Consider the following 25,685-nt stretch of genomic DNA (forward strand, 5'->3'; position numbering starts at 1 on the left):
TCAAAAATAAATTTCATTCAAAAAAATAATATTTATAAAAGAGAAAAGGAACTAATCTTTAAGACATATCTTTAATAGGATCTCATAGTAGTTTCCTATGGGTGAGGAGCAAATTACCACAAATTTAGTGGCTTAAAATAACATAAATTATCATAAATTTATTATCTTAAAGTTTTGGAAGTCCAGATATTCAAAAAGGGTTGGCAGAGCCAGATCACTTCTAGAGGCTCTAAAGGATAATCAATTTATTTGCTATTCTAGCTTCTCCAGTCCACCTGCCTTGCTTGGTTCATGGCCTCTTCCTCCATCTTCAAAACCAGCAGTGGAGCAATTTCAACTCTCACCATCTCATTCTCTCTCTCACCTCTGCTTACATCACCACATCTTCTCTGATTCTTTTCTGCTTTTCTTTTATAAAGACCCTTGTTATTATACTGGAGTCACCTGGGTAATCCAGGCTAACATTCCCATCTCAATATCCTTAACTTGATCATACCTGCAAAGTCCCTTTTGCCATGGAAAGTAATGTATTCACAGGCTCCCAGGATCAGGATGTGGACATCTATGGGGGGGAGGGGCATTCATTCAGCCAGACCTTGTTTCTCAAGCCTTTCTGATGTCTTCCGAACATTCTCAATTTCTCCTACTTCTGTCTTCATTTACTACTCCCTGCCTGATACACACATATATGTGCACACATACACACACACATACACACAGACCCATTGCCTTTTTTTTTTTTAACATCTCTACAGGGTATATTTATGAATATTTTTAATACTATACCAATTAATATTCTTGATCCATTCCCCTCCAGACTTGAAACACTACCAATTTTTTCCCTTTTTGCTTCTCTCTCTTTCTCCCTTCTTTTATTCAATGATCAAATATGAATTGAGCACCTATATGGCCCCAATGTCTACATTCTGAAAATAGAGTGGTGAACAATACAGATAAGGATCCTGCTCAGGGAACTTTCACAGTGGTAGGAAGAGTGGAATAAACCTGCTGACAAGTTTTACATAAACAAAATAATTAGAATTTTTCCTAAATACTAATAGGAAACTAGGCAGGATGTAATGAAAGCATAATAGAGAGATGGATGATAAGATCATCAATGAGGTTCTTTCTGAAGAGGGGAAACTGAGGCTGAGGTCTGAAGTGGGAGGAGAAGAAGGTGAAGTAAAACCAAACCAGACTGAAGCACTATGGATAAAGACTCCTCTGAGTCATTTTCTAGAACATCTACAGTAGAGCCATGAACAAACCAGCATTGTGTAGTAGCATAAGTACTGATCTAGGACTTGGGAGATAAAAAGAAATAATAGAGGTAATAGAGAAATAGTCCTCAGTTTCCTCATCCTTTATATTAAGGAGTAATAAAATAAAATATTCTATGTGTTTGATGAATATGTATACAATTTCACTTTACATAGTTTTAGATGCACTGTCCTTTGGGATATTGAAAGTCAAAGGCATTTGGCACTAATATACTGCTCTATTTAGGTTGTGCATGTGTGTGTGTGTCCAATAAATGTCAATTTGGAAGAGCATTTCATTCCAGGAATCATCAAATAGGCCAATTGACTGAAAAATAATTACAAGATTATTATGGCCATCTAAACCCATGTTATTATCATTTCTAAAATGAGGCTTCTGATTCCTTTGTGCTCCTAATAAAAGTACACGCACAGCTGAAGTTTATTGCTCTGACTCAGATACGCTGTCCACAGGCTGCGTTCATCCTTCCCCCACCTCTCAACACTGGGAAATTGTCTAACACCGCTGACCCCAATACAGTTTGGATTCTATTCAATACCCAAGAAAACATTATAGATCATTCTTATTTGATCATAACAAGGCAGCTCAGCCCTGTTTTATAATGGTCATAAGTAAAAATAAATAACCAATTTTGCCTGAATGAAATAAAATCAATACTTCTCCTTTGCAATATGCTTCTCAGGAAGAAAATCCACAAATTTGTCTCATTTCTAAAGGTCTGGTGGCAAACCACTCGGAGGTATAAGGTTTTTGTGTTTTTTTTTTTCCAAGTCAGCATGAAACAGGCCAAAATACACCATCCAGATTTTGCACGTGCCCAATAAGATCCTAGTGACTCAACTTAAAATAATTTCTACAGATGATTACAACAGATATATGTCCTCGTGCCTGATAGAACACAATCTAATTCTTTTTTGTGACCAAGCATAACATAAAATGAGATTTATCTGTGTGCCCACAATATCTATTAGGTGCGGAGGGGATGGAGATCAGGTGAGCTACCTGCTTATTCAGTAAGACATTATCACTGATAGTGTTCTGACACTTCGATAAATGCAGTTACGGCAGCAAGGCTATAAAAGTCATTCATGGATGTTTTTTCCTTCTTAAAACCCCCAAGTTTATGGTGCCAGTTATCAGGAGAAACTGTGAACTTTTTTTTTATAGGTATTCATCAACTTTTCTCATTCTTTTATGAATTTTTAATTCATTGGACAATGTAAAATATATAAATATAATCGAGCACCTAACTTTTTTTAAAAATTTTTTTTATTATTGTTATGTTAATCACCATACATTACATCATTAGTTTCTGATGTAATGTTCCATGATTCATTGTTTGCATATAACACCCACTGCTCCATGCAGTACGTGCCCTCTTTAATACCCATCACCAGGCTAACCCATCCTCCCACCCCCCTCCCCTCTAGAACCCTCAGTTTGTTTTTCAGAGTCCATCGTCACCTAACTTTGTTAAGGAATAGATAAGAAAGAAGTAGAAGTCATACACTTTTAGAAGTTAAAAGCATAGCTGTTTCACCCAATGATTTGGCAAAAAGAGAAATAAATGCAATTTCAAATATTTTCATGTAGAAAATATTATAATTTGTGTTACAATTTTTGTCAAGCAACTCAAAAAATTGGGGGAAGTTTGCATATTGCAAAGAACCAAATAAAAGGCATCCGAATTGGCAAAGAAGAAGTCAAACTCTCACTGTTTGCAGATGATATTTTATGTGGAAAACCCAAAAGACTCCATCCCAAAACTGCTAGAACTCATATAGGAATTCAGTAAAGTGGCAGGATATAAAATCAATGCACAGAAATCAGTGGCATTCCTATACACCAACAACAAGACAGAAGAAAGAAAAATTAAGGAGTTGATCCCATTTACAATTGCACCCAAAACCATAAGATACCTAGGAATAAATCTAACCAAAGAGGCAAAGGATCTGTACTCAGAAAACTATAAAATACTCATGAAAGAAACTGAGGAAGACACAAAGAAATGGAAAAACGTTCCATGCTCATGGATTGGAAGAACAAATATTGTGAAGATGTCAATGCTACCTAGAGCAATCTACACATTTAAAGCAATCTCTATCAAAATACCATCCACTTTTTTCAAAGAAAGGGAACAAATAATCCTAAAATTTGTATGGAACCAGAAAATACCCCGAATAGCTAGAGGAATGTTGAAAAAGAAAAGCAATGCTGGTGGCATCACAATTCCGGACTTCAAGCTCTATTACAAAGTTGTCATCAAGACAGCATGGTACTGGCACAAAAACAGACACACAGATCAATGGAACACATTAGAGTGCTCAGAAACGGACCCTCAACTCTATGGTCAACTAATCTTTGACAAAGCAGGAAAGAATGTCCAATGGAAAAAAGTCTCTTCAACAAATGGTGTTGGGAAAATTGGACAGCCACATGCAGAAGAATGAAACTGGACCATTTCCTTATACCACACACAAAAATAGACTCAAAATGGTTGAAAGACCTCAATGTGAGACAGGAGTCCATCAAAATCCTAGAGGACAACACAGGCAGCAACCTCTTCGACCTCAGCCACAGCAACTTCTTCCTAGAAACATTGCCAAAGGCAAGGGAATCAAGGGCAAAAATGAACTATTGAGACTTCATCAAGATCAAAAGCTTTTGCACAGCAAAAGAAACAGTCAACAAAACCAAAAGACAACTGACAGAATGGGAGAAGATATTTGCAAATGACATATCAGATAAAGGGCTAGTATCCAAAATCTATAAAGAACTTATTAAACTCAACACCCAAAGAACAAATGATCCAATCAAGAAATGGGCAGAAGACATGAACAGACATTTTTCCAAAGAAGACATCCAAATGGTCAACAGAGACATGAAAAAGTGCTCAACAATTCTCGGCATCAGGGAAATCCAAATCAAAGCCTCAATGAGATACCCCCTCACACCAGTCAGAATGGCTAAAATTAACAAGTCAGGAAACGACAGATGTTGGCGGGGATGCGGAGAAAGGGGAACCCTCCTACACTGTTGGTGGGAATGCAAGCTGGTGCAGCCACTCTGCAAAACAGTATGGAGGTTCCTCAAAAAGTTGAAAATAGAGCTACCATATGACCCAGCAATTGCACTACTGGGTATTTACCCCAAAGATATAAATGTAGGGATCCGAAGGGGTACGGGCACCCTGATGTTTATAGCAGCAATGTCTACAATAGCCTAACTATGGAAAGAGCCCAGATGTCCATCGACAGATGAATGGATAAAGAAGAGGTGGTATACACACACACACACACACACACACACACACACACACACACACACACAACGGAATATTATGCAACCATCAAAAATAATGAAATCTTGCCATTTGCAACGACATGGATAGAACTGGAGAGTGTTATGCTGAGCGAAATAAGTCAATCAGAGAAAGACATGTATCATATAATCTCACTGATAGGAGTAGTTCTTACTCTCAGGAAACAAACTGAGGGTTGCTGGAGTGGTGGGGGGTGGGAGGGATGGGGTGGCTGGGTGATAGACATTGGGGAGGGTATGTGTTATGGTGAGTGCTGTGAATAGTGTAAGACTGTTGAACTACAGACCTGTACCTCTGAAACAAATAATACATTATATGTAAAAAAAAAAAAAAAAAAAAAAGAAGAAGAAGAAGAAGAAGATCATAGGAAGGGAAAAATGAAGGGGGGGGAAGTCAGAGGGGGAGATGAACCATGAGAGACTATGCACTCTGAGAAACAAACTGAGGGTTCTAGAGGGGAGGGGGTGGGAGGATGGGTTAGCCTGGTGATGGGCATTAAAGAGGGCACGTACTACATGGAGCACTGGGTGTTATACGCAAACAATGAATCATGGAACACTACATCAAAAACTAATGATGTAATGTATGGTGATTAACATAACATAATAAAAAAAAAACTAATGATGTAATGTATGGTGATTAACATAACATAATAGAATAAAAATAAATAAATAAAATAAAATACTTGAGACAAAAAAAAAAGATTCCAAAATATGTATAGGATTCCTGGGAGGCCATTTGGTAATACCTTTAAGATGACTGTTCTAGGGGCGCCTGGGTAGCTCAGTCGTTAAGCTCTGCCTTCGGCTCAGGTCATGATCCCAGGGTCCTGGGATCGAGCCCCGCATCGGGCTCCTTGCTCAGTGGGAAGCCTGCTTCTCCCTCTCCCACTCCCCCTGCTTGTGTTCCTGCTCTCACTACCTCTGTCAAATAAATAAATAAAATCTTTAAAAAAAGAAGATGACTGTTCTAGGAATCTATCTTAACGCAATTACTAAAAATGGACTTAACAGTTTACCCAATATGGTTAAGTGTGACATACTTATAAAAGTGAGGGATTGGGGGAAATGTCCAGCCACAGAGGGACAGGTTAAGTAATAGACAAACTATGGTGTGTCCAGGGGAAAGAATACCTAAACAGCAACTGAAAATGAAGCGGTTTTGTTAAAAATAAAAAAATGTGGAAAGCTGTTCACAATAAATTAAGTAAAAAACAAGGACAAAATAAATTAAGTAAAATTAAGAAAAAATAAAAGGGCACTAAAAGCAAAAAAAAAAAAGAAAACAAATAAAAAGGCATATGGCAATAAAATACATTACTTACTTTGCCAGGGCTTTGGGTTTGTTTGTTTCATTTTGTTTTTGTTTTTTATTTGACGACTGAATATTATGGGAATAAATGTACAAAGGCAAAAACTTTTTTTTTTTTTTTTTCCAAATGCATTGCAAGGTCATGGACTAGAGTTTATCTTTAAGAGTTGAGGATGTACCTCCAGTCTGATTAGTCCTTGGAAAACAGCAAAGCCACCTACCTCCTAATGCTACCGCCTGGAAATCATTCAGTCCACTGTTCAGAAATACCATCAGCATTTGAGTATCAGTTGAGTGGCATTAAACAAAAATAGAAATAGTACAATACCCATGATACATTTGAAACCTTGTTTTCTTCAGGGCTAAACACAAGTACAGTTATTTTTAAGAATACCTTTGCATGTATAATTATAGTAAGATATGTACAACGAAGTCTGAGTCTAAACTCTGAACTGAAGCCTGAGCATTCTGCCATCAAGAGGAAGACCCCCTTCCCATGTTCCATATGGGTCCCTAGGTCTCATGGGCATCAATGTTACCTCCTTGGGAGGCTGATGTTGCCCTCACCCTCTTATGTATCCATTTATCAAAAATCATACCAGTCTTGGGGTAGAGTAGAATATAAGACTACCTCAGTCCCAACTTTGGGGAAAGGGAATATTGGAAGGAAGCACAGAGTACCCTTCCCTCAGTTACGGAAAGAGGACTGAATAGGAAGTTGAAACCCTGGGCTCTCTCCTTAACTATAGGCTAATGCATTCATCTCTCTTTCCTTCAATTTCTTTAGAGATAACAGAAAGAGGTTAACTTAGCTACTCTCCAAGATTCCTTTCAGAATCCTTATGAATTCCCAATTTCAATGCTCCTGACTAAGAAGCGGTCTCCTTCTTCCTTTCACCATGTGGTTCATTTCATATAAGTGACCTGGAGCCCCAAAACCCTTCCATGCTTGCCAGTGCAGCGTGCGTAGCTGACCCCCATTTTACACTGCCTATGTCTCTATAGCTGACTGCTCTGACTATGGGCAAGTCAGCCTCCGAGCAATTCATCTTATCTCTGCAAGCTGGCCACAACAATTCAGTGGTTAAGACCACTGGGGTAACCCGACCGTGAAATGGCCACTCTCTATCTAGCTCCACATCAGCATAACCAGCCTTTTGTTGTCTGATGCTGCTGAGCTTAATTCCTCCAGTATTTAGATCAAAACCTTAACATCCTTAGACTTATTTCAGGGAAGATGATGGAGAGGTTACCCAGCCATTTTCTCTCAGACAGGTAGGCAGAGAAGGGCATCACCAAAGTCCAAGAGATGGGCCATCCTGAGGGAGGACCACTTTGCACACTGTTCCACCCATGCAGAAGCAGGTACAAACCTCTCCAAGAAAAGCCAAGGCAACAGAGGAAATGCAAAGACTACAAGTTTGTGAAATAAAAAACAATCAGGAAAGATGGAGGAAAAATGCAATTAAAAGTTCAATACTTCAATGTTCATAGTACATTTCTACTTAATAAAAGGCCACATTTGTCTTGGGAATGGTGAGGGGTCAAATTAATATCACTGGCTCAAAGGTCAGAATCAAGAAACAATTCATGTTTATTCTAACACCGTGGTACATTTTTATGGAGCTATAAAGTTTTAAATGTCCTTTTGTAATAAGTGACCCCTAATAATGGAGATAGTTTTTCTTATGACATCAGTTGTCAGGATTGCTGACCTATCCATTCTGGATAATACTGGGCTATGGACCATAATTTCAGAATCGTTGTCATAAGTAAGTTTGACTTTTGGCAGCAAAAGAACAACTCTTAGGTTGAATATTACCTGAAAAAGCCTATCTCACTTTGCAGAAGTCACTGACTACGCTTCCCTCCTATGTTACCCTATTGAACGTCACTTGCTTCCTACCAGAGTGTATAGCCATCCAAAATAGTGATATTAACTGTTGCCTAACTTCTTCATTGGCTACACTTTTACAGGTATAAGCTCATGTGAATATTACAATAACTCTACTCTCAAGAAAACTGAACACATCTCAAGCTTACAGAACTGCCAAAGGATGGCACTGGAATCCTGATTCCAAGCTGGTACCTTTTCCACTGCACACAGAAGTACAACTCAAACAACTCACAGAGCTGCTTTGGGCAATCAGATTAATTCAATAGTAGCATTGGGAAAACAAAGTCAGGAATCCTACGAAAATGGACCACAGAGGATACTCCCAGGGTAAGAGCTCCAACTCCACGTGTTAGGTGAGATGAGCACAATGAGATGGGACTCAGCACAGAGTTTCTTGTATCAAACCCTATTTCACAAGTCTTTTCTGACCCATGAAGTGAAGATTTACATTGGCCCTTTATGTGATTTTCACTGTGTATGGAGCATCCAGCTTTAGAGAATGACTGAATACCCTTTTCTCCTCTCAATTACTTTCCCCCCAGATGATGACTATGGACCACTGACACTTCACTTCTTTGTAGTAAGATATCAACAAAACATGTCTGTGACTTAGAATTTAGTATTTAGTCAAATCCATGTATCACTCTTTAAAATAAATTTTTAAAAAATCTTTCTTCTCTACAAGCATTATATGAATGGGTGTCAAAGAAATGAGCAGTGGTTGGGTTAGCTCCCCATTTCTGAAATAAGCTGCTTAAAATGAAGTATGCACATAGCCTGTATGAGACCTCTGAGAGTTGTGTCGTGGAATCTGGCTACACCTTGAAACTGGTTGCCTGAATCCTCAGCACCATTCATTTCAAGGAAACAGAATGACAGGCAAATGGGGCTGACCAAAATCAATTGCTGTGCACATTCAGTGAAGCTCACATTTAAAAAAAGAAAGAAAAGGAAAAGAAAAAAACAAAAACATCTATTCTCACCAAATGAAACCAAACTCATCTGAATGGAAGCATGTCCCTCCATAATTTTGTAAGTGTGAATACAATTTAAAATATAGCCAAGGTTTTCAGTGAACATACTTAACAGGAAAGTGAACTTTGGTGATGGAAGCATCCTGTTTTATTTGCATGACTGTTCTGTGGATTTTGAGAGATGGATTTGTATTTTTCATTTCTAGGTATCAGAAATAATACTAAGAGGTGTGCACTGCCACAGTGGATGTTCAATATGATGTGGGTCATGCAGGTCATACTTCTAAATGCTTCAGACTTCTGGAGGATTCACCCATGCTTCATGTATCATTTGTTTCCCTGGTTTAGCTAGCCTTTTTGTCAAGAATTTCAACAATGTTATCATGATATGATGAATCATTGCTACAGGAATAATTTTCCCCTTAACTCACACATGTAGCTTTTTCTAAGGCTGTGTCCACATAAAGCACAAAGGGCTCGTTGAGAGGTTCATATACGTCCATCAAAAATTGCTTTTTTAATTCATGAGGCAAATATCTTGAGTGACTGCTTTGGAATGGATTTGACTTCCTTTTCTTTCTTTTTTTTTTTTTTTTGGCTTTGTGAAAATGTTGCCTTAGTTTTAACAAGGATTTGCTACAAATCCTAGAAAATGGACTTGTCAACTGACAAAGGCCTTTACACTATCTATGGTCTACTTTTGAGGACTAGAGCATTCAATTTGGTGAAATTGTGCAGATAACTGGATTTTAAGCTTTGATATCTAGGCTCTTGAGTTCTGCAGAAATGCACCATGGAATTTCATTAAAGAGATATTTAAATTTTAATTAAAATATATTTGAATATCTTTAAATGGTATCAATAACATTTACTCACCATTCCTATTTTGTTTTTATGAAAAGGTTATCCTTCCACCTATCACCTATTCTTATACAACCCTTTTTCCTTTCCTGGAAGAATAATATTCAAAACTTTAGGCTCTAAACCAGGAACAAAATCTCCAAAGCCTTCTAAGGGCTAGCCAGACAGTGCACATGTCTGAAATGAGAAAGACATGGATGCCTCTTATATACACGGGGGAGGGGAGGGATGGGTGGAGGAAGCAGGTAGCATTCAACCCCACCCACTATTGGTGTGCTTACTTCAGGCCTGAATTGTTCACTCCCATCTTGGGAAGTGAGAATAATTTTGTTGTGTTTATACCTCATGTAGAAGAAAACATTTCCACGTACTTTGAAGTTTAGACCAACATGCTAAGGTTGTAGGAGGAGGTGTTGAAGAAACTAGCTTGGAAAAGAAGTGGTCTCAACTAAAATGCTGATGACTGAATGGGGGTTTTCTAAAAAGGTGAGCTCCTGATTGTCTCAGCTCACTAATCTTGATGGAAATGCTATAGTGAGTTTCAAGACTAGGGCATAAGGATGGTGTTCTAACTGGTGAACAGTATGGGTAATTCCAGCATCATTAATATACAGTCCTGTGATTTCTCACTCACCATTCATTGACCCAGCCATTCAACAAAGGCATTAAGCATTTTTTGTGTGCTAAATTCTATGTTACATGTTGAGAACACAAAAAAACTCTGAGCCAAGAGGAACTCAAAAGAGAAGAGGTTGTTTCTACTTGGGAACTAAACAAACAAAGACAGAGTTTAAATGGAAGAGATAAGATGTGATGCTCCAAGAAGGACCTAGTGTTATCCAGTTGGCCAAAGCTAAGGGAAGGGAAAACTTGTTTTTGTCACAGAGAGTATTGGAAGAGAAAGCAAGGAGGCAGGAAACAAGGTGGCATGATGATATCAGACATAAGGAGTGAAGATGGCTGGATGGAGGGGAGTTTGTGAGGGGTAGGTGTGAAGGAGGAGTGAGAAGTACCATTAGAGAGGTCAGAGATCAGTTCCCAGGACTCCATGTTAGATGATAGACCTTGTCCTGTAGGCAGGAAGATGCCTTAAGATCTTAAAGTGTTTTGAGCAAAAGGAAAGTGAGCAGCAGGGTTTGTTCTAAAAAAAATATTTCTACCTTATTTTACATGTGTGGAATCTGAGGTTCAGAATTTTGGCAATTTGTCAACAGCAACACATTTATTCATCAGAAATGGCACTCAAGACCAAGATGCAAACACTAGTAGTCTGACTCCAAACTCAGTGCTCTATCATAAGATAAAACCTTTACTAAACAGTACCATAGCACCCTACTTTGAACATCCACAAGCGCTCACAGATGCCTCTGAAAACCATAACAATAAAAAAGGGAAACAAAATCCATATGCAGAGTTTTAAAATGTCATTTAGTTTGGATGACATGGATGTAATTACGTTTAATTTTCCACCTTCATCCTGCTAACATGTGCAAAGCCAAGAGCCTCTCACTTTGGCCCATCTGAACATTTTCAGTGGAGAGCATCTGTGCCTACCAGACATAGCCAGGGCCTGTGCTGGAAGTCCCACAGTACCCTGCCAAAGGTCACACATGAGCTATCACTGCGATAGTCGGAGCTAGGAGAAAGTCTGTTCTCAGAGATTTTCCTACCCAATGAGCAAATCCAACTGCTTTAGTCAAACCATAAAAAAAAAAAAATATGATCATGCAAAACAGGGTAGTCAGAAAGAAAATGATCTTACTACATATTGCCTAAGCATTTCAAGGTCCCTCCCCCCCACATTGTATTTTAGTGGTACAAAGGGCAAAGGCCTTTGCATTGAGGGGCTGTTCATCAGGGTTCTCACAGGTTGATCAGAAAGGAAATTACACCCATGCTTCCACTTCTCTCCATTCTCCAGCCTATTTCAATGTCTGACTCGCAGTGATCCACACTGACAGGACACCTGCGTTTTTCAGGTCAGCCAATCACATCATTATATTCGTTTCTCCCTGGATGGTCTCAGGTTTTCTAGTTCATGGCCTGGCCATTTAAGAGAAGAAGAGTGGATGGCTGGTGTTCCCAGAGTTTTGTCTATTTCCTCTGGTTATGAAGATAAAACAAAATGCCGCCACATTTTCCAGCCTTTGGGAGATCATCCCTCCTTTAACATCCAGTTAAAAATCGTTTGATCCCTGACACTGATTCGCTGCAGGCAGCTCTATCTCCAGTTTCTAGTAATGAGTCTGAGCAGGTAAACTACCATTTAAGGTGGTTATCTGTCTCTGGTCTCTTATCTGCCTTCCTTGTCAGTCCACACTTGCACCCCTGGCTCCACATTGCTTTGGCTTTCCTTTTTCCACCTCATTCCACCCAGAATAGCAAACACCAGGCTGAAAATTTGGCAAAACTTTCTAAAAACTTAGGGATAGGATAAGGAAAAAGAAACAAAGTGGGTGTTCATGGAGAATTTTCCTGGAGTCCTCTACACATAGTTCTATCTGCCAAAGGCTTCCTTCTGCCCTTCTTCCTTAGCCGCCTGTCTACACATTGATATATTTCATCCCTGTGATTTTTGTGGTGGGAATGGTGGTGGGATAATCTTACCTTCAACAGATGGAAGATGTTTAGCCATCTCCCCAGCTACTCAGAAAACAGGCCTCCAAGCTCTTTTGAACCCAACAAGGAGTGAAGCCTTCCTTTCCCTACCGTACTTTCTTCAGCCTGCTTCAAGTTCATCCAGTAGTTGGTCCCATGGAGACATCACTCTGCTCCAATGATAAGGGCTGTTTTTATAATCATGAAGTGCATATTCGTATCTCATTTTCTAGACCATCTCCATTCCAAGGAACCTATACAAAATCAAAACACCCATCAGAAGGAATGCTTCCAAAGAAACCCAGAGATGAATAGAGAAACCGGAAGAAACAGGTTTCTTGTTTTTGAGACATTACTTTGTTCACAACTTGTTTCCAGGAATACACTATTCTGGACTCATATTCTTTGGGGTTTCACCAGTTCAGCCCCTCTCCTGCTCTGATTCTTCAATTCATGTCCAGTGTAATGGGGCACATTACATTCAGTTGCCATTATTTCACAACAATGATATCATGATTTTGCAGATAGCAATATTTAGTGTGCTCGTCTATCTAAGAATATTCCAACAGTTACATTATATACATTTTCAGGATTTTCATACAAAGGACATACTGAATGATTTTAGCGGACTATCCCATAAATCATCCAGCAATATGAAATAAGTATCAGGACAAGTATCGGGACATTGTTAACCACTGGCATTGCAACAAGTCAGACTCAAAGATAAATAAGGTATTATCTCAGCTGCCTTCACTAGCAAGGAAAGTGGAGAAGAGAACACAAATACCAATAGAGGTGAAAACGAAGCTCAGTGGAAACAAAGGGAATGAGAACATACTCGAGGAATGAATAAGGCTTAACACTGGAGATGACTGGGCGTGAAACCGGAGCAGGATTTGGACAGGTAGAGCTGATGAACAAAGGCCTGCAGTGGGTAAATAGGGTTGAGAGAGAGAAATTTTGCAGGGAAGGAGAACAAAGGAAGCAAACGTTGATCAATTTCTACGGCTCAGGATTTTGGTGCCAGGGTGGTGATGGACATATCCCCTTCTCTGGGGCTGCAAATTTAGGGAAACATTTCCTGTCTTTTCCTCGGCAGATGCATACCAGTTCTCAGGGGAGGCCCTTTTCAGAATAGGGAGAGCCAACTGCTCTCATTGTAAAAAATGCAGTCTTTCAAGTACCAATAGCCAGCATTTGAGATTAACTGAGAAACAAATGCTGTGTTCGCTCCAAACAAAAGAGGTGTCCTGTGTCATAGCGCCTGGAATTGCCACTCTGAAAAAAATGAGGTATTTTACAAAACATGTGCCTACAATGTAATAAAAAAAAAACCGAGACCAACAATCATCCCAGTGTTCACTGAGCCTCTCCAGATCCTCATTAGTTTTCTCAGGGGTGGGAAGTAGCCCAGACAGATGTCCTGGGCCATGTGACTGGGTGAAGACGAATAGCCAGGATGCAGCTGTGTAGACAGCTGTCTAAGCCGATTAAAAAATAGATCTATCCATTCCCCTTGGTACTTTCAAAGACTCTGGGATTATCACAATTTATACACCAGTCCAAATATGTCTCCTGCATAATAATACAACTTAGCTCTTCCCTGGCAAGGCAATTTTTCAAAGCTCACTGCAAATACAGCTTCAATTTTACCATCTTTAGAAAGGTAAGTAGGAGTTCTAGCTATGCAGATCTACAGATGGATTGGAACATCGCCCTTAATTGATTGATTAATTAATAACCTCTCTGAACAACATCTTAGGATGTATGATCCATGATTTCATGACTTCAGTCAAGGCGATGCAGCCCCAGAGACCTAGAAACATATCGTTCATCCTATGCTATAATTCTGCACAACAGAAGGAATGAGGCAGCTTCAAATTCTGGGTCTGATATTTTTATCTGTGATCCCACAATCTCAATCCTAAATATTAACCCAAGAGACACAAAAGCAAAACAGCCCAGTTGTCCATTAACAGGAGAATGGAGAAACTGTTAGATGTTCAGGCAATGGAATCCTAGTCAGTAATGAAAATGAACAATGTACTGTTTCTACAGACTTCAGATGAGTTCACTAAGGTTGAGGTATGAAAAGATACTTGCTGCATTGCAGTTAGGTCAGTCTGCATTGCCTGTGCAGGCCTGCCTGTCACTTTATCTGTTCATCACATTGCAGGAGAAAAGGGGACTCAGACCTTTCCGACAACGACCATGGAAAGAGGACTCTGCCGGGGTCCTTTGCAAAACTTTTTGTTGCTATTTTCACTTCCCTAAATGTAATCTTTTTTCCACAAATTTTTGTGACATGTAGAAAGGCAGTTAAAAAAAAAAATGTACCCGATAACAATTTTATTGATTTAAATATTTGTAAATTATTTGGGGTTCTCCATGTATATAACCAATCACCTGAGAAAATTATAATTTGGTTCATCTTTTCTAAATAACAAAAACGAATGCAGTCTATATTTGGAAGATTCTCATCCAAAATGACTGAAATAAAAGAGAACCAAGAAACCTGACCTTTCCAAAGCAAAACAAAAACATCTCCTTATAAAGCCGATACTCTAAAAAATGGCAATTTACAAAGGTAAACAACAAAGTAACTTGGTGTTGAAAATAAACTGCAAAACCTTAATATTATATTTAAATATAACATAAAACAGAAAAAATATGTTTAATTAATGAACTCAGAAGGCATAAAGCATTATTAATCTAAGTGGAGAAATCAAAGATAAGGAATCTAGCCACACTTTTTATTATTTATTATAAGTATTATGAAGTGGTAGAATAACCAGAGCTTTAAACTAAAAAAAATAAAAAGAGTCTGGACTCTCTTTCCAGCTTTGCCACTAACTAGTCTTTGCCTTTAGGGAACTTATTTCTCTGGGATACTGACCAGATAACACCTGTAATCCATCTCTACTAAAAAGTTTTATTTATTGATAAATACTCAGAAGTTATTTTAGTTAAAAGTGTTTTCATTTGATTCCAATAGCTAAATTGGCTATAATTCCTGTGATTAAAAAAATAATAATGCCCTGTACTGTCTTTCAGAATGCCTTTGCAACCATGACCTTTTTACTCCTGACCATCACCCTGTATAATAAGTATGAAACCTCAAGTTGAGAAGTGATTTATCAAAGGCCCCCAATAATATATTTTCAGAACATAAATACTTAAGTCCTATTAAGTAAAACCTAAGGATTTTAGGTCACATTTCTCCCCACAACAGTGCTCATTTGAAGAGCAATTAATGGTGAGTGATATTCAGGTTGGTATTTTAAGATGACATCAGTGGCTAAGAAGATACATAAATATGATGTAAGAATGTTTTTATTTGAAGAGCTTACACTTTTCGAGAGTCCTGGGAATGGGAGAACAGTGAATAGCATGAAATCACAGGGTTAGTATGTGGAGGTTTAGGTGTTCTGGGCTACTATGCCATGTGTGAAGAAACAAGATAGGCCCTGGGCTTTGAATGAGTAAAAATGTAAAAATGCACATGGATATACTGTGCTTAAGAAATACTGAGCTGTGCTGTGGTTCAAGGATGAACTTGGCTGGCAGCGTGACAAGAGATTTGGCTTAGAGTAACATCTACCTATGTGGCCAGGAGGCAGAATGTCCATTTGAATAGAAATCTCCTTGATGTTAAGATGTTAAGATTATCCCAACTGCTGGATGCAAAGACAAAGAAAGTATTCTGCCAGATGAAGAGCAACATGCTAGACACTGATGATGGCAGCGTGAGGCCATGGGAGTCCTTCTTGACTTCAAAGTAGGTGGCTCCTTCTGACAAATCAGGGTCAAGTTCTCGGTCCTTGAATAAACCTACTCACTGGAGTCTGAGTCCATGCCTCAGAGTATCCCCACTGACACTCCAAAGTGGGCCCAACATAGTAGAATCTCAAAAGCAACAAACAGTGTCTGTAAAACAAACATGAGGCCAAACACATACTCAATAATCCATTCTGAATTAGTCACTTCTCTACTTCCAGTTCTGGATACATTTTCCTCATTCTCACCCATCTTTCCAACAGGGACTGATAATATTCTTTTGCTCATATTTTCTCCTAGAGTATGAAGTCATTTCAGTAGAAGTCTGATAGGCTGCATGATGGTTCTGAAAAACACCTCCCAAAAATACCCTAATCATTGAACCTACGAATGTTACTTTATACAACAAAAGTGACTTTGCAGATGTGAGTAAATTAAGGATCTTCAGATGAAATTATTTTGGATTATCCAGGCCATAAATGCAACTACAAGTCTCCTTACAAGGACAGGGGAGATTTGACACTGATAAGAAGGAAATATAACCACTGAAGCAAAATGCTATGCCACTTGCTCTATAGATGGAGAAAGGGGCCATGTACCAAGTTACACCAGGATTGCAGCTCTAGAAGCTAGAAAAAGTAAAGAAACCTATTCTCCCCTAGAGCCTCCAGGGGAATACAACTGTTGGCACATTGATTTTAGCTCAAAATAGCTAATTTCGGACTTCTGATCTCCAAAATTGTGAGAGAATAAATGGTGCTCATTTAAATCACCAAGTTTATGGTAATTTGTTTAAAGTAGCAACATGAAAATAATACAAAGTCTACATAACCAAGAAAATTAATCTGGAAGGGAACACAAAATTACATATAACCCTCACAAAATTAAACAGAGAATGCTTTGGATGGCTGATTCTCTGTGGGTCTCAACCTCCATTAGGCTCAGTTCACTTTTTATCCATGTCAGTGATGTAGTCTGAAATGGCCCATTCTGCACATCCACATCCTACATGTATTTCAAGAGACAGTATTTCAGGTTCTCCTCCAATAAGAATATGTCAAGTCTTGGACCCTCCATCCTTGAGGGCAGATACAGTGTTTTGCTTCAGACTGCTGCATATGGGGCTGTTTAATAAATATTTGTTAGGTTACTCAGTGATTGATTAACTGTTCTGAACAAGCATTGAACCAAACCAACCATGACATGGCTAAAGTAAACAAATTGGTCCTTTGTTTTCAGTGAGGAATAAGGCCTTTTTAAACCAGCTTAGGAGCAGACAAAAGAGTAATTAGTGCCAAAAAGAAATGCAGGTATAGAGACCCACATAGTCTTCAAACTCTGTGACGTGGAATTAGAACCTTTGGGGAATAGCCCCTCTTGAATAATTTTGAAGAGATGCTGATTGCAAAGACTAGATACTGAAATCAGTGAAATAACAGTGGCCATTGTGGTTAGAGAGCCATTCAGTTATAGTTCTTCCAGCCAAACCGGTCACGTCTGAAGAGTAAATATGCATGAACAGCAATCTAAATCCATGAGACACTTCTCTGAAGAAGACATACAAATGGCTAACAGACACATGAAAAAATGTACATCATCATTAGCCATCAGGGAAATTCAAACCAAAACCACATTGAGATACCACCTTACACCAGTTAGAATGGCAAAAATGGACAGGGAAAGAAACAACAAATGTTGGAGAGGTTGTGGAGAAAGGGGAACTCTCTTACACTGTTGGTGGGAAGGCAAGCTGGTACAGCCACTTTGGAAAACAGTGTGGAGGTTCCTCAAAAATTTAAAAATAGAGCTACCCTATGACCCAGCAATTGCACTCCTGGGTATTTACCCCAAAGACACAGATGTAGTGAAAAGAAGGGCCATATGCACCCCAATGTTCATAGCAGCAATGTCCACAATAGCCAAACTGTGGAAGGAGCCGAGATGCCCTTCAACAGATGAATGGATAAAGAAGATGTGGTCCATATATACAATGGAATATTACTCAGCCATCAGAAAGGATGAATACCCAACTTTTACATCAACATGGATGGGATTGGAGGAGATTATGCTAAGTGATATAAGTCAAGCAGAGAAAGTCAGTTATCATATGGTTTCACTTATTTGTGGAACATAAGGAATAGCATGGAGGACATTAGGAGAAGGAAGGGAAAAATGAAGGGAGGGAAATTGGAGGGAGAGATGAACCATGAGAGACTATGGACTCTTAGAAACAAATAGGGTTTTAGAGGGGAAGGGAGAGGGGGGATTGGTTAGCCGGGTGATGGGTATTTAGGAGGGCATGTACTGCACGGAGCACTGGGTGTTATATGAAAACAATGGATCGTGGATCACCACATCAAAAACTAATGATGTATTGTATGGTGACTAACATAATAAAATTAAAAAAAAATAAATAAATCCATGCAAGCTTAGGGGAGAAAAAAAGTACAACATGAAGAATTTCAGTTCAAAGAGACCCGTTCTCCTAGAATCCAGAGAAATTACTATGATGAAATGCAAAGAAAAAAAACAACTTATACAATAAGAACTTATACAGTAAGTCATGTTTCTTACTTAATTTCAATCTTTCGTGACTATATGACCATTGCCAGCAGACAAAAATCCAACCTTCAGTTTGACTCCAAGCATGTACTTTTCCATTGTTTATTCAGTTTAGTACTTTTGACCAAGCCCAACTTTGGTGAACTTTCTCTAACATGTAAACTACTTATAATTTTACACAGTGATGCAAAATTGTAAGTAAAGGGGCCCTTTCAATCTTCTGCAAGCTATTTAGCCTAAAGGAAATTTGTCAGCCTTGATGATTTTACAACTGTTCTCACTGAGGAATCTGTGAAACATAAAGGTTCTACTTTGATTAAGGAAAATTTCTTTTAGAAAGTAACCCACAGAAAAATGAAGAGGGGGAAATTGGAGGGGGAGATGAACCATGAGACACTACGGACTCTGAGAAACAAACTGAGAGTTCTGGAGGAGGGGGGGTGAGGGGATGGGTTAGCCTGGTGATGGGTATTAAAGAGGGCACGTGCTGAATGGAGCACTGGGTGTTATACGCAAACAATGAATCATGGAACACTACATCAAAAACTAATGGTGTAATGTATGGTGATTAACATAACATAATAAAATAAAATTAAAAAAAGAAAGGAACCCACATCTGAATAGCTGAGAAAAGACAATGAATAGTCAGGTATTTTCATGTGAGGGCATCCTTTTTTAGCAAGCACGGTCTTGATTTGAAGACCTTTTCTTTACCTGCTGGATGTCAACCCAAGTCTGGAGAACCAAAGAGAAAAAACTCAAAACTTCAAGAGATTTTTACTGCATCGTTCACTGGCCTCCCCTCCCCTCCCCTCACTGCTTTCTTTGTATTGACTTCTGATTGGTTCTTCTCAGACTTCCTACCTTGTCTGGTGTCTTCAGTTTGTAGTTCCAGTTGACAGACAACTCAAGCTCATAATCACCCCTATGTTTTAGCTCTCCTTCTACTCCCCTTGTCATAGCATATGTTTTCTTCCAGCTCATATAATGTTTTCTTTTTACAATTCATTTTAATCTTAATTATTAACATTTCAGTGGGATCAAAACTTACAAAGTATTAATCAGATTGCCAAAAATGTGATTTTTAATTTAATTTCTGTGTTGGAGCTCATCTATCTCTTTCATCTAACAGCTTGTTTTTATTTGGTAATTATTTGGCCTTTGGGGATTTCCCTCCTACACATTACACTTTTCATCATTTTCCCCTTTCTAAAAGTAGGGTCATCCCTGATAAAGGGAAACATTTACAGCTCAGAGGTTGGAAAATTATTGCATGACCCTGGCCCCCACCTTAGGTCCTTGCTGTGTTCACTGTGGTGTCACATGGATCACCTCATCTGTACTTCCCTGGACTGAGATGAGTGAGATATGGCTGGTCCCACCTGGGCTTTTGGGTATGACATTGGCAGTTGCTGAAGTCCATGGCCATTCCTTCCTTCCCAATTTGATAACTCCTTCAATTATAATCAGCTACAGATAGCCTTGTAGGAACGAAAATACTAAATACTGACCTTCTCAGAAGTATGCACTCTCCACTAGTTTTGCCTGAGAATTAAAAATCAAACATGATGTTCTTGAATCTTCCCAAATTACTAGCATTTTCTACTCCTCACAACCCATCACATTTGCCTCTGGGCTCTTGCACATCACTTCTGCTCTCTCATGGCACCACCTCCCACTGACAAGATTTTTCTTCCCCTGTATGAAATAAACTCCACTTATTTATGATAAACTCTTTCTCTTCCTATTCATTGACAACTATAGTCAGACTTCAAAATATTAGTATATTTTTTCTGTTCTCATCTTTATTAGTTCTCTCCTCTGTTAACTTTGGGCTCAGCTTTTCTTTCTTTTTCTTAAGGCATAGAGTTGGGTTGTTTGAGATCCTTCCTGTTTCTTAACGTAGACATTTATTGCTGCAAACTTCCCTCTTAAAACTGCTTTTGCTACATCCCATGTTTTGGTATATTGCATTTCCATTTTTATTTCAAGATACTTTTTTATCCTTAATTTCTTCTTGGTTCAATGGTTGTTCAGGAGAGCATTGTTTAATTTCCATATATTTGTGAGTTTTCCAGTTTTCTTCATTATTCATTTCTAGTTTCATATCATTGTGGTCAGAGAAGATACTTGGTATGATTTCAATCTTCTTGGATTTGCTAAGGCTTGTTTTGTGGACTAACATAGTGTCTATCCTAGAAGATGTCCCATGTGCACTTGAGAAGAATGTGTATTCTGCTGTTGTCAGATAGAATGCTCTATATATGTCTATTAGGTTCATTTGTTCTATAATGTTGTTCAAAGCTGCTGGTTCCTTATTGATTCTCCGTCTGGATGATCTACCCATTATTGATAGTGGGGTGAAATCCACTGGTGATTAAGTGTTTTAAGGGGAGAGAGAAAAGAGGTGATTAAAGGCTGGTGGCTTGAGAGAGGGGACAACTGGCAAGAAGAGATATGTCAACGGGTTTTAGTTATGGACTATGCTGAGGGGCATGTTAGGCAAAATGGCTCTTCTATGTCTCCTACCATCTGCTCAATAAAATCTATGTCTTTCATTAATGTTTCTGAGGGGAGTAAATTTTAGCAGTGGAATGTCAAGAATTGCTGGGTCTACCAAATTTCTGGGTGCCACTGGTTACTGGGCCAAAACAGTCAACCCAATACTTCAGTGACAAAAATTTTCTATCTTGAGAATCTATCAATATCATATTATACTTCTTTCATATCTTACTACATTTATACCAGGAATGGGGACATATTAGACAATAAAAAATGCTTCACAAGTTAACTTGATTACATTAGTTTTTTTTAAGGGATTTTTAAACAATGAGTACTTTGCTGAAATAAAATATTACAAAGTTCACCCATACAAGAGGAAGAGCTGTGTGAGTATAGAAATAAGTGTAATATCTCTATACTATTTGATTGCTTATAACAGGGAAGGATCAGAATGAAAACACAATTTCACCCTTAAAACCACAATGCTTTCATTTCTATTACAGAAATTGATGAAATTTCATTATAGAAGATACAACACACACAGTAAGAAGATCCATGACCTACACCCGACTTATCTTCTCTACCAGTCCTTCTGAAACCATTTCTTCTAAATCCCTATGGTCAATGACATATTTTCTCTGAATTCCTAGCAAAGGCTTTGCCTAGCAGACAGAGTATTAAATATTACTTTTTGGTTGAACAAGTCTTTAACCACCTAAGTGCACAATTTTCCAATTACCTTTTCAGAAATGATGCGCAGGAATAATCCAACTAGAAGGTGAAACCTTAGCTCTTTCACTGACGTGAAATTGATTGCTTCCTTTGTTCCCAGTGATATTTTTCTTAAAAGAAAAGAAAAAGGCAAATCATTTTAAGTGCTGAATTGACAGCCTTGAGACTAGAGTGCCAATAGACATTCATTTGCTAAAAGATAATATAAAGTAGATGTAAAGATAAAGCAAACTTCCCTATGGCAGAAATTAAAATGCCTGAAACAAATTGGTACCGACAGCTGGGTGTTCTTAATTTCTAATGCTGGGCCAATCACCTCACCCAGAAAAGTATGAACTCTAATATGCAGGGTTGAGCCCTGCCTAAAACACCTCAGTAATTTGTTTTAGAGTCCTACTTCTTCCTCAGCTCCCAGTACTGACTGACCAAAGTTGCAAAATTTAGGTCTATTTGCTACACTTCATATTGCTTTCACATGAATATTGCCAATAATGAAGCATTAGATCTCTGGATAGTTGAACAGATCCTGATGTTAACACAGAAATGACCGGACACTCATTGATGGTACCGTTTAAGAGCAATCCAAATGCTTTTTAGATTTTTTTACATTAAAAATCACTTAATACATGCTTGAAATAAGTAGCATGCCTATCTGACTTTTTTTGGATACTATCAAAGATAAAGAGCTCTTTGAAACACAGAATCTGTTTACAACAGGTCAAAAGGAAATCAAACAATATAAACTTTATTAGGAATAAATGCCAAAATTTGTTCTTAAGTTATAAGACCAATCAGAGGCACAAATTAGAATCTGGATCATGCGAAGGTCATACGAAGAAGGTTTAAGAATTTCAAGCACAAGGAACTTCATAAAGTTTAGTGGCTTTTGGAAAAGGTAAAGTTGGTGGAAGCAGTTTGTTAAAATCATAACACCCAGGAAGGCACTCCCAGAAACAGTCCACACTGTGTTGTCATTCAGTCCCCAACCAAGAGGGCATGTTCCGTTCTAGCTGCTGTGTTAAAGGGAATTCTTACACTCCATGGAATCCATAAAGAGATAAGGGTGGTAAGAATATTTATACTAAATAGAAGACTAAATTAGACCATGGTATTGTCTACAAATTATAGTACAAATAGCCAACATTTACAGAATGCTAACCTGTGCCAGACACTGTATTAGACACTTTGTATGCCTCATCTCAATTAGCAAAAGCTTTAACCACCTACTATTACTATAGGTAATGGTAGTTACCACCCTAGAACTTGATACTAGTATCAATCTGCATTTTCTAGAAGAGAAAACCAAAGGAGAGATAAAGTAACTTCTGTAGTGTGCAAAAGACCACCACGAGGAAGACAGATTCAAGTTGTTCCACTTGACTAACAAGAATACAGCTAAGACTAAAAGAGCTGTAGGGAGGCGGCACATAGCTATGTTAAAGGAAAAAGGCTTTAAGGGCTGAATCTCTCTAAAGGCTCATCTGCTGTTTCTGGGAGGTTGTTCAAGAGCAGCTGAATAGCCCCTGAACAGTGATGCATGAAGAAAACATCTGCTAAAGACCCACCACTTCTCTAACCCTGGCCCACACCTTAGTTTTTTATGAGTCTAAGAAAATCATCAGCATTTTGATGTCATATGAATCAACCTATTGAACAAAGTGTGATTTCTGTACAGATTTCCTGATACCCCTTTCTAAGTTTGATGGAGACAGAGAAGGAGATAGGAGTATCATACATGTTGGGTTATGCTGCAAGAATGTGAAGAGCCATGGTATGCAATGGCAAAATAGAGACACAACCCAACCTCTTTCTATCTTTATTCCCGGTCTACTGTAAGAATACAATCCTTCCTGAAGAGCATTTTGCACCCATAACTCCTAGCATTATGTAGTTCCTTGCCTGAACAAAAAAGAATGATAAATTTCTAGCATGGTGTCAGTTTGAAAAGATAGTTAGCAGGCTCTAGGCTTGGCACCAGTTTGTTTCCAGAGAACAATAAAACCTTTTGAGAGGAGAAAAAAAAAAGCCCACAAATTCTCTGCATTTAAACAGTTGGCATTTCTCTCAATATTTTAACTGCCCTAGTCCTGTTATGGAATGTGATTCATTTTATTAATAATATTTTTAGCACTCCAGCCTCTAGCTACCAAAGGTCAGTGTATTTTAATAAGATGTTTCAATTTTCTTTAACATAAATGCTTCCAGAAAAAACTAAATTCTTCCTTTCTGGTCAATTACCTATAAGAAGTTAAATACAAGACCCTTTGTTTCCTGGTAGGCAGTAAAAGGAGGATACAATTTTCAGGAAGCCCATCAAACTCTGTTTCAACTAAAGTAACTTTCTCAAGGTTCAAAAGGTCACCTTCTGAAAGGGAAGTTGCATTGTTCTTCCTGGCTACAAGGAACAGAGCTAAGACCAATGTGTAGAAGTCCCAGGCAAGGGAACAAGTAAAGCAGCTGACTGGGAAGTGAGTGGATTGGTCCTTCTCTGGCTTTCCTTCTGGATCCCCCATGCTCTCCTAGTGCCCAGGAGAGCAGATTGGATGGCCCCCCACACACCTCAGTGCTTTTTTTTTTTTTTTTTTTTTAAAGATTTTATTTATTTATTTGAGAGAGAGAGTGAGACAGAGCATGAGAGGGTCAGAGGGAGAAGCAGATTCCCTGCCGAGCAGGGAGCCCGATGTGGGACTCGATCCCGGGACTCCAGGATCATGACCTGAGCCGAAGGCAGTCGCTTAACCAACTGAGCCACCCAGGCGCCCCACCTCAGTGCTTTTTATATGAAATAAGGTCAATAATGTGACAACACAGTGGTTTGACTTGACCACAGTGCAAGTAGGATGATGAGAAAAAGAAATCCCCTCCTATCTGCATCCCTTGTTTTTCCTTCTCTTCTAATTTATCTTTTCCTCTCAGTTTCAAAATTCTGCCATCTGTCTCCATTAGTTCCACAGCAATACAATATCAGAGTTAAGGTTAGCAGTGACGAAAAATAAGAAAATTTTTTTTTTTGCTAAGAAATTATTTCTCGTTAAGAATTACATATAGTGTTAAATTAGGTAATCTTACTATGAAGATTAATAAATTTATTTATGTCCTTGAAGAGCTCCGAGTATGTGTGACATAAAGGTACAAATGGATAACTATAAAACAGTTCAGTAAGTATAATGTTAGTGATAAGCACGAATTATAGAAGGAATAAGGGTACCTCACATTGTCAAAGAAAGGGACTCAGGGAAAGAGCCTTAGAAGCCTTCACAAGCACTGATACTTATGTTTTAAAATTTGTTTATTCTCATTGTAAGTAAGTTCTAAGTCCATGCAAAACAAAATCAGAAGGTACAAATGAGAAGAGAGTGAAGGTTAAGTATCCCTCCTACTTTGTGACTTAGAGCCTCCCAGTTTCCCTCCCAGATTTTCTGCATGTCCTTCCAGAACACTCCATGCATTTAAAAATATATTTTTTTTTACTATGAATGAAAGCATAGTGACTAGCAGCATTGTCCAAAAAAATATAATTTCTAGCCACATACATAATTCTAAATTTTTTAGAAGCCACAGTAAAGAGAGTAAAAAGAAACAAGTGCAATTAATTTTAATATTTTAAGACTGCATACTCAAAATAATTTCAATGTGTAACACATTTTTTAAATTATTGAGGGTTTTTTTTTTGTTTTTTTGTACCAAGTCTTCAAAATCTAGTATGTATTTTATACTTATAGTAAATCTTGAAGAGTGAATTTTCACCTGAAATACTTGCTTTGCATTTAGACTTTATAAAAATTAACAGGTAAGGGGGAGATGGCGGAGGAGCAGGAGACCTAAATTTCATCTGGTCCCAGGAATTGAGCTGGATAGGGATCAAACC

The 25,685-nt window shown here is 38.4% G+C and overlaps 1 protein-coding gene across 5 annotated transcripts in view; it reads right to left on the bottom strand.

Annotated features, from left to right (window-relative positions):
• LOC118536237 (uncharacterized) overlaps positions 1-25,685 on the bottom strand; it is a 568,523-nt gene that overhangs the window by 162,607 nt on the left and 380,231 nt on the right. For 4 of the 5 annotated variants that reach the window (XM_078060389.1, XM_078060391.1, XM_078060388.1 and 1 more), the window contains 2 exons: positions 21,825-21,927; positions 12,254-12,498 (listed from right to left, as the gene is read on the bottom strand). In XM_078060389.1, coding sequence (XP_077916515.1) covers positions 12,445-12,498; positions 21,825-21,927 — 157 coding nt within the window. In that variant the 3' untranslated portion in view covers positions 12,254-12,444. The remainder of the gene's footprint in view (positions 1-12,253; positions 12,499-21,824; positions 21,928-25,685) is intronic. The other variant, XR_013443326.1, reaches the window with a different exon arrangement.

Source organism: Halichoerus grypus, chromosome 13 (assembly GCF_964656455.1).
Source record: "Halichoerus grypus chromosome 13, mHalGry1.hap1.1, whole genome shotgun sequence".
In the NCBI taxonomy this organism is placed as follows: domain Eukaryota; kingdom Metazoa; phylum Chordata; class Mammalia; order Carnivora; family Phocidae; genus Halichoerus; species Halichoerus grypus.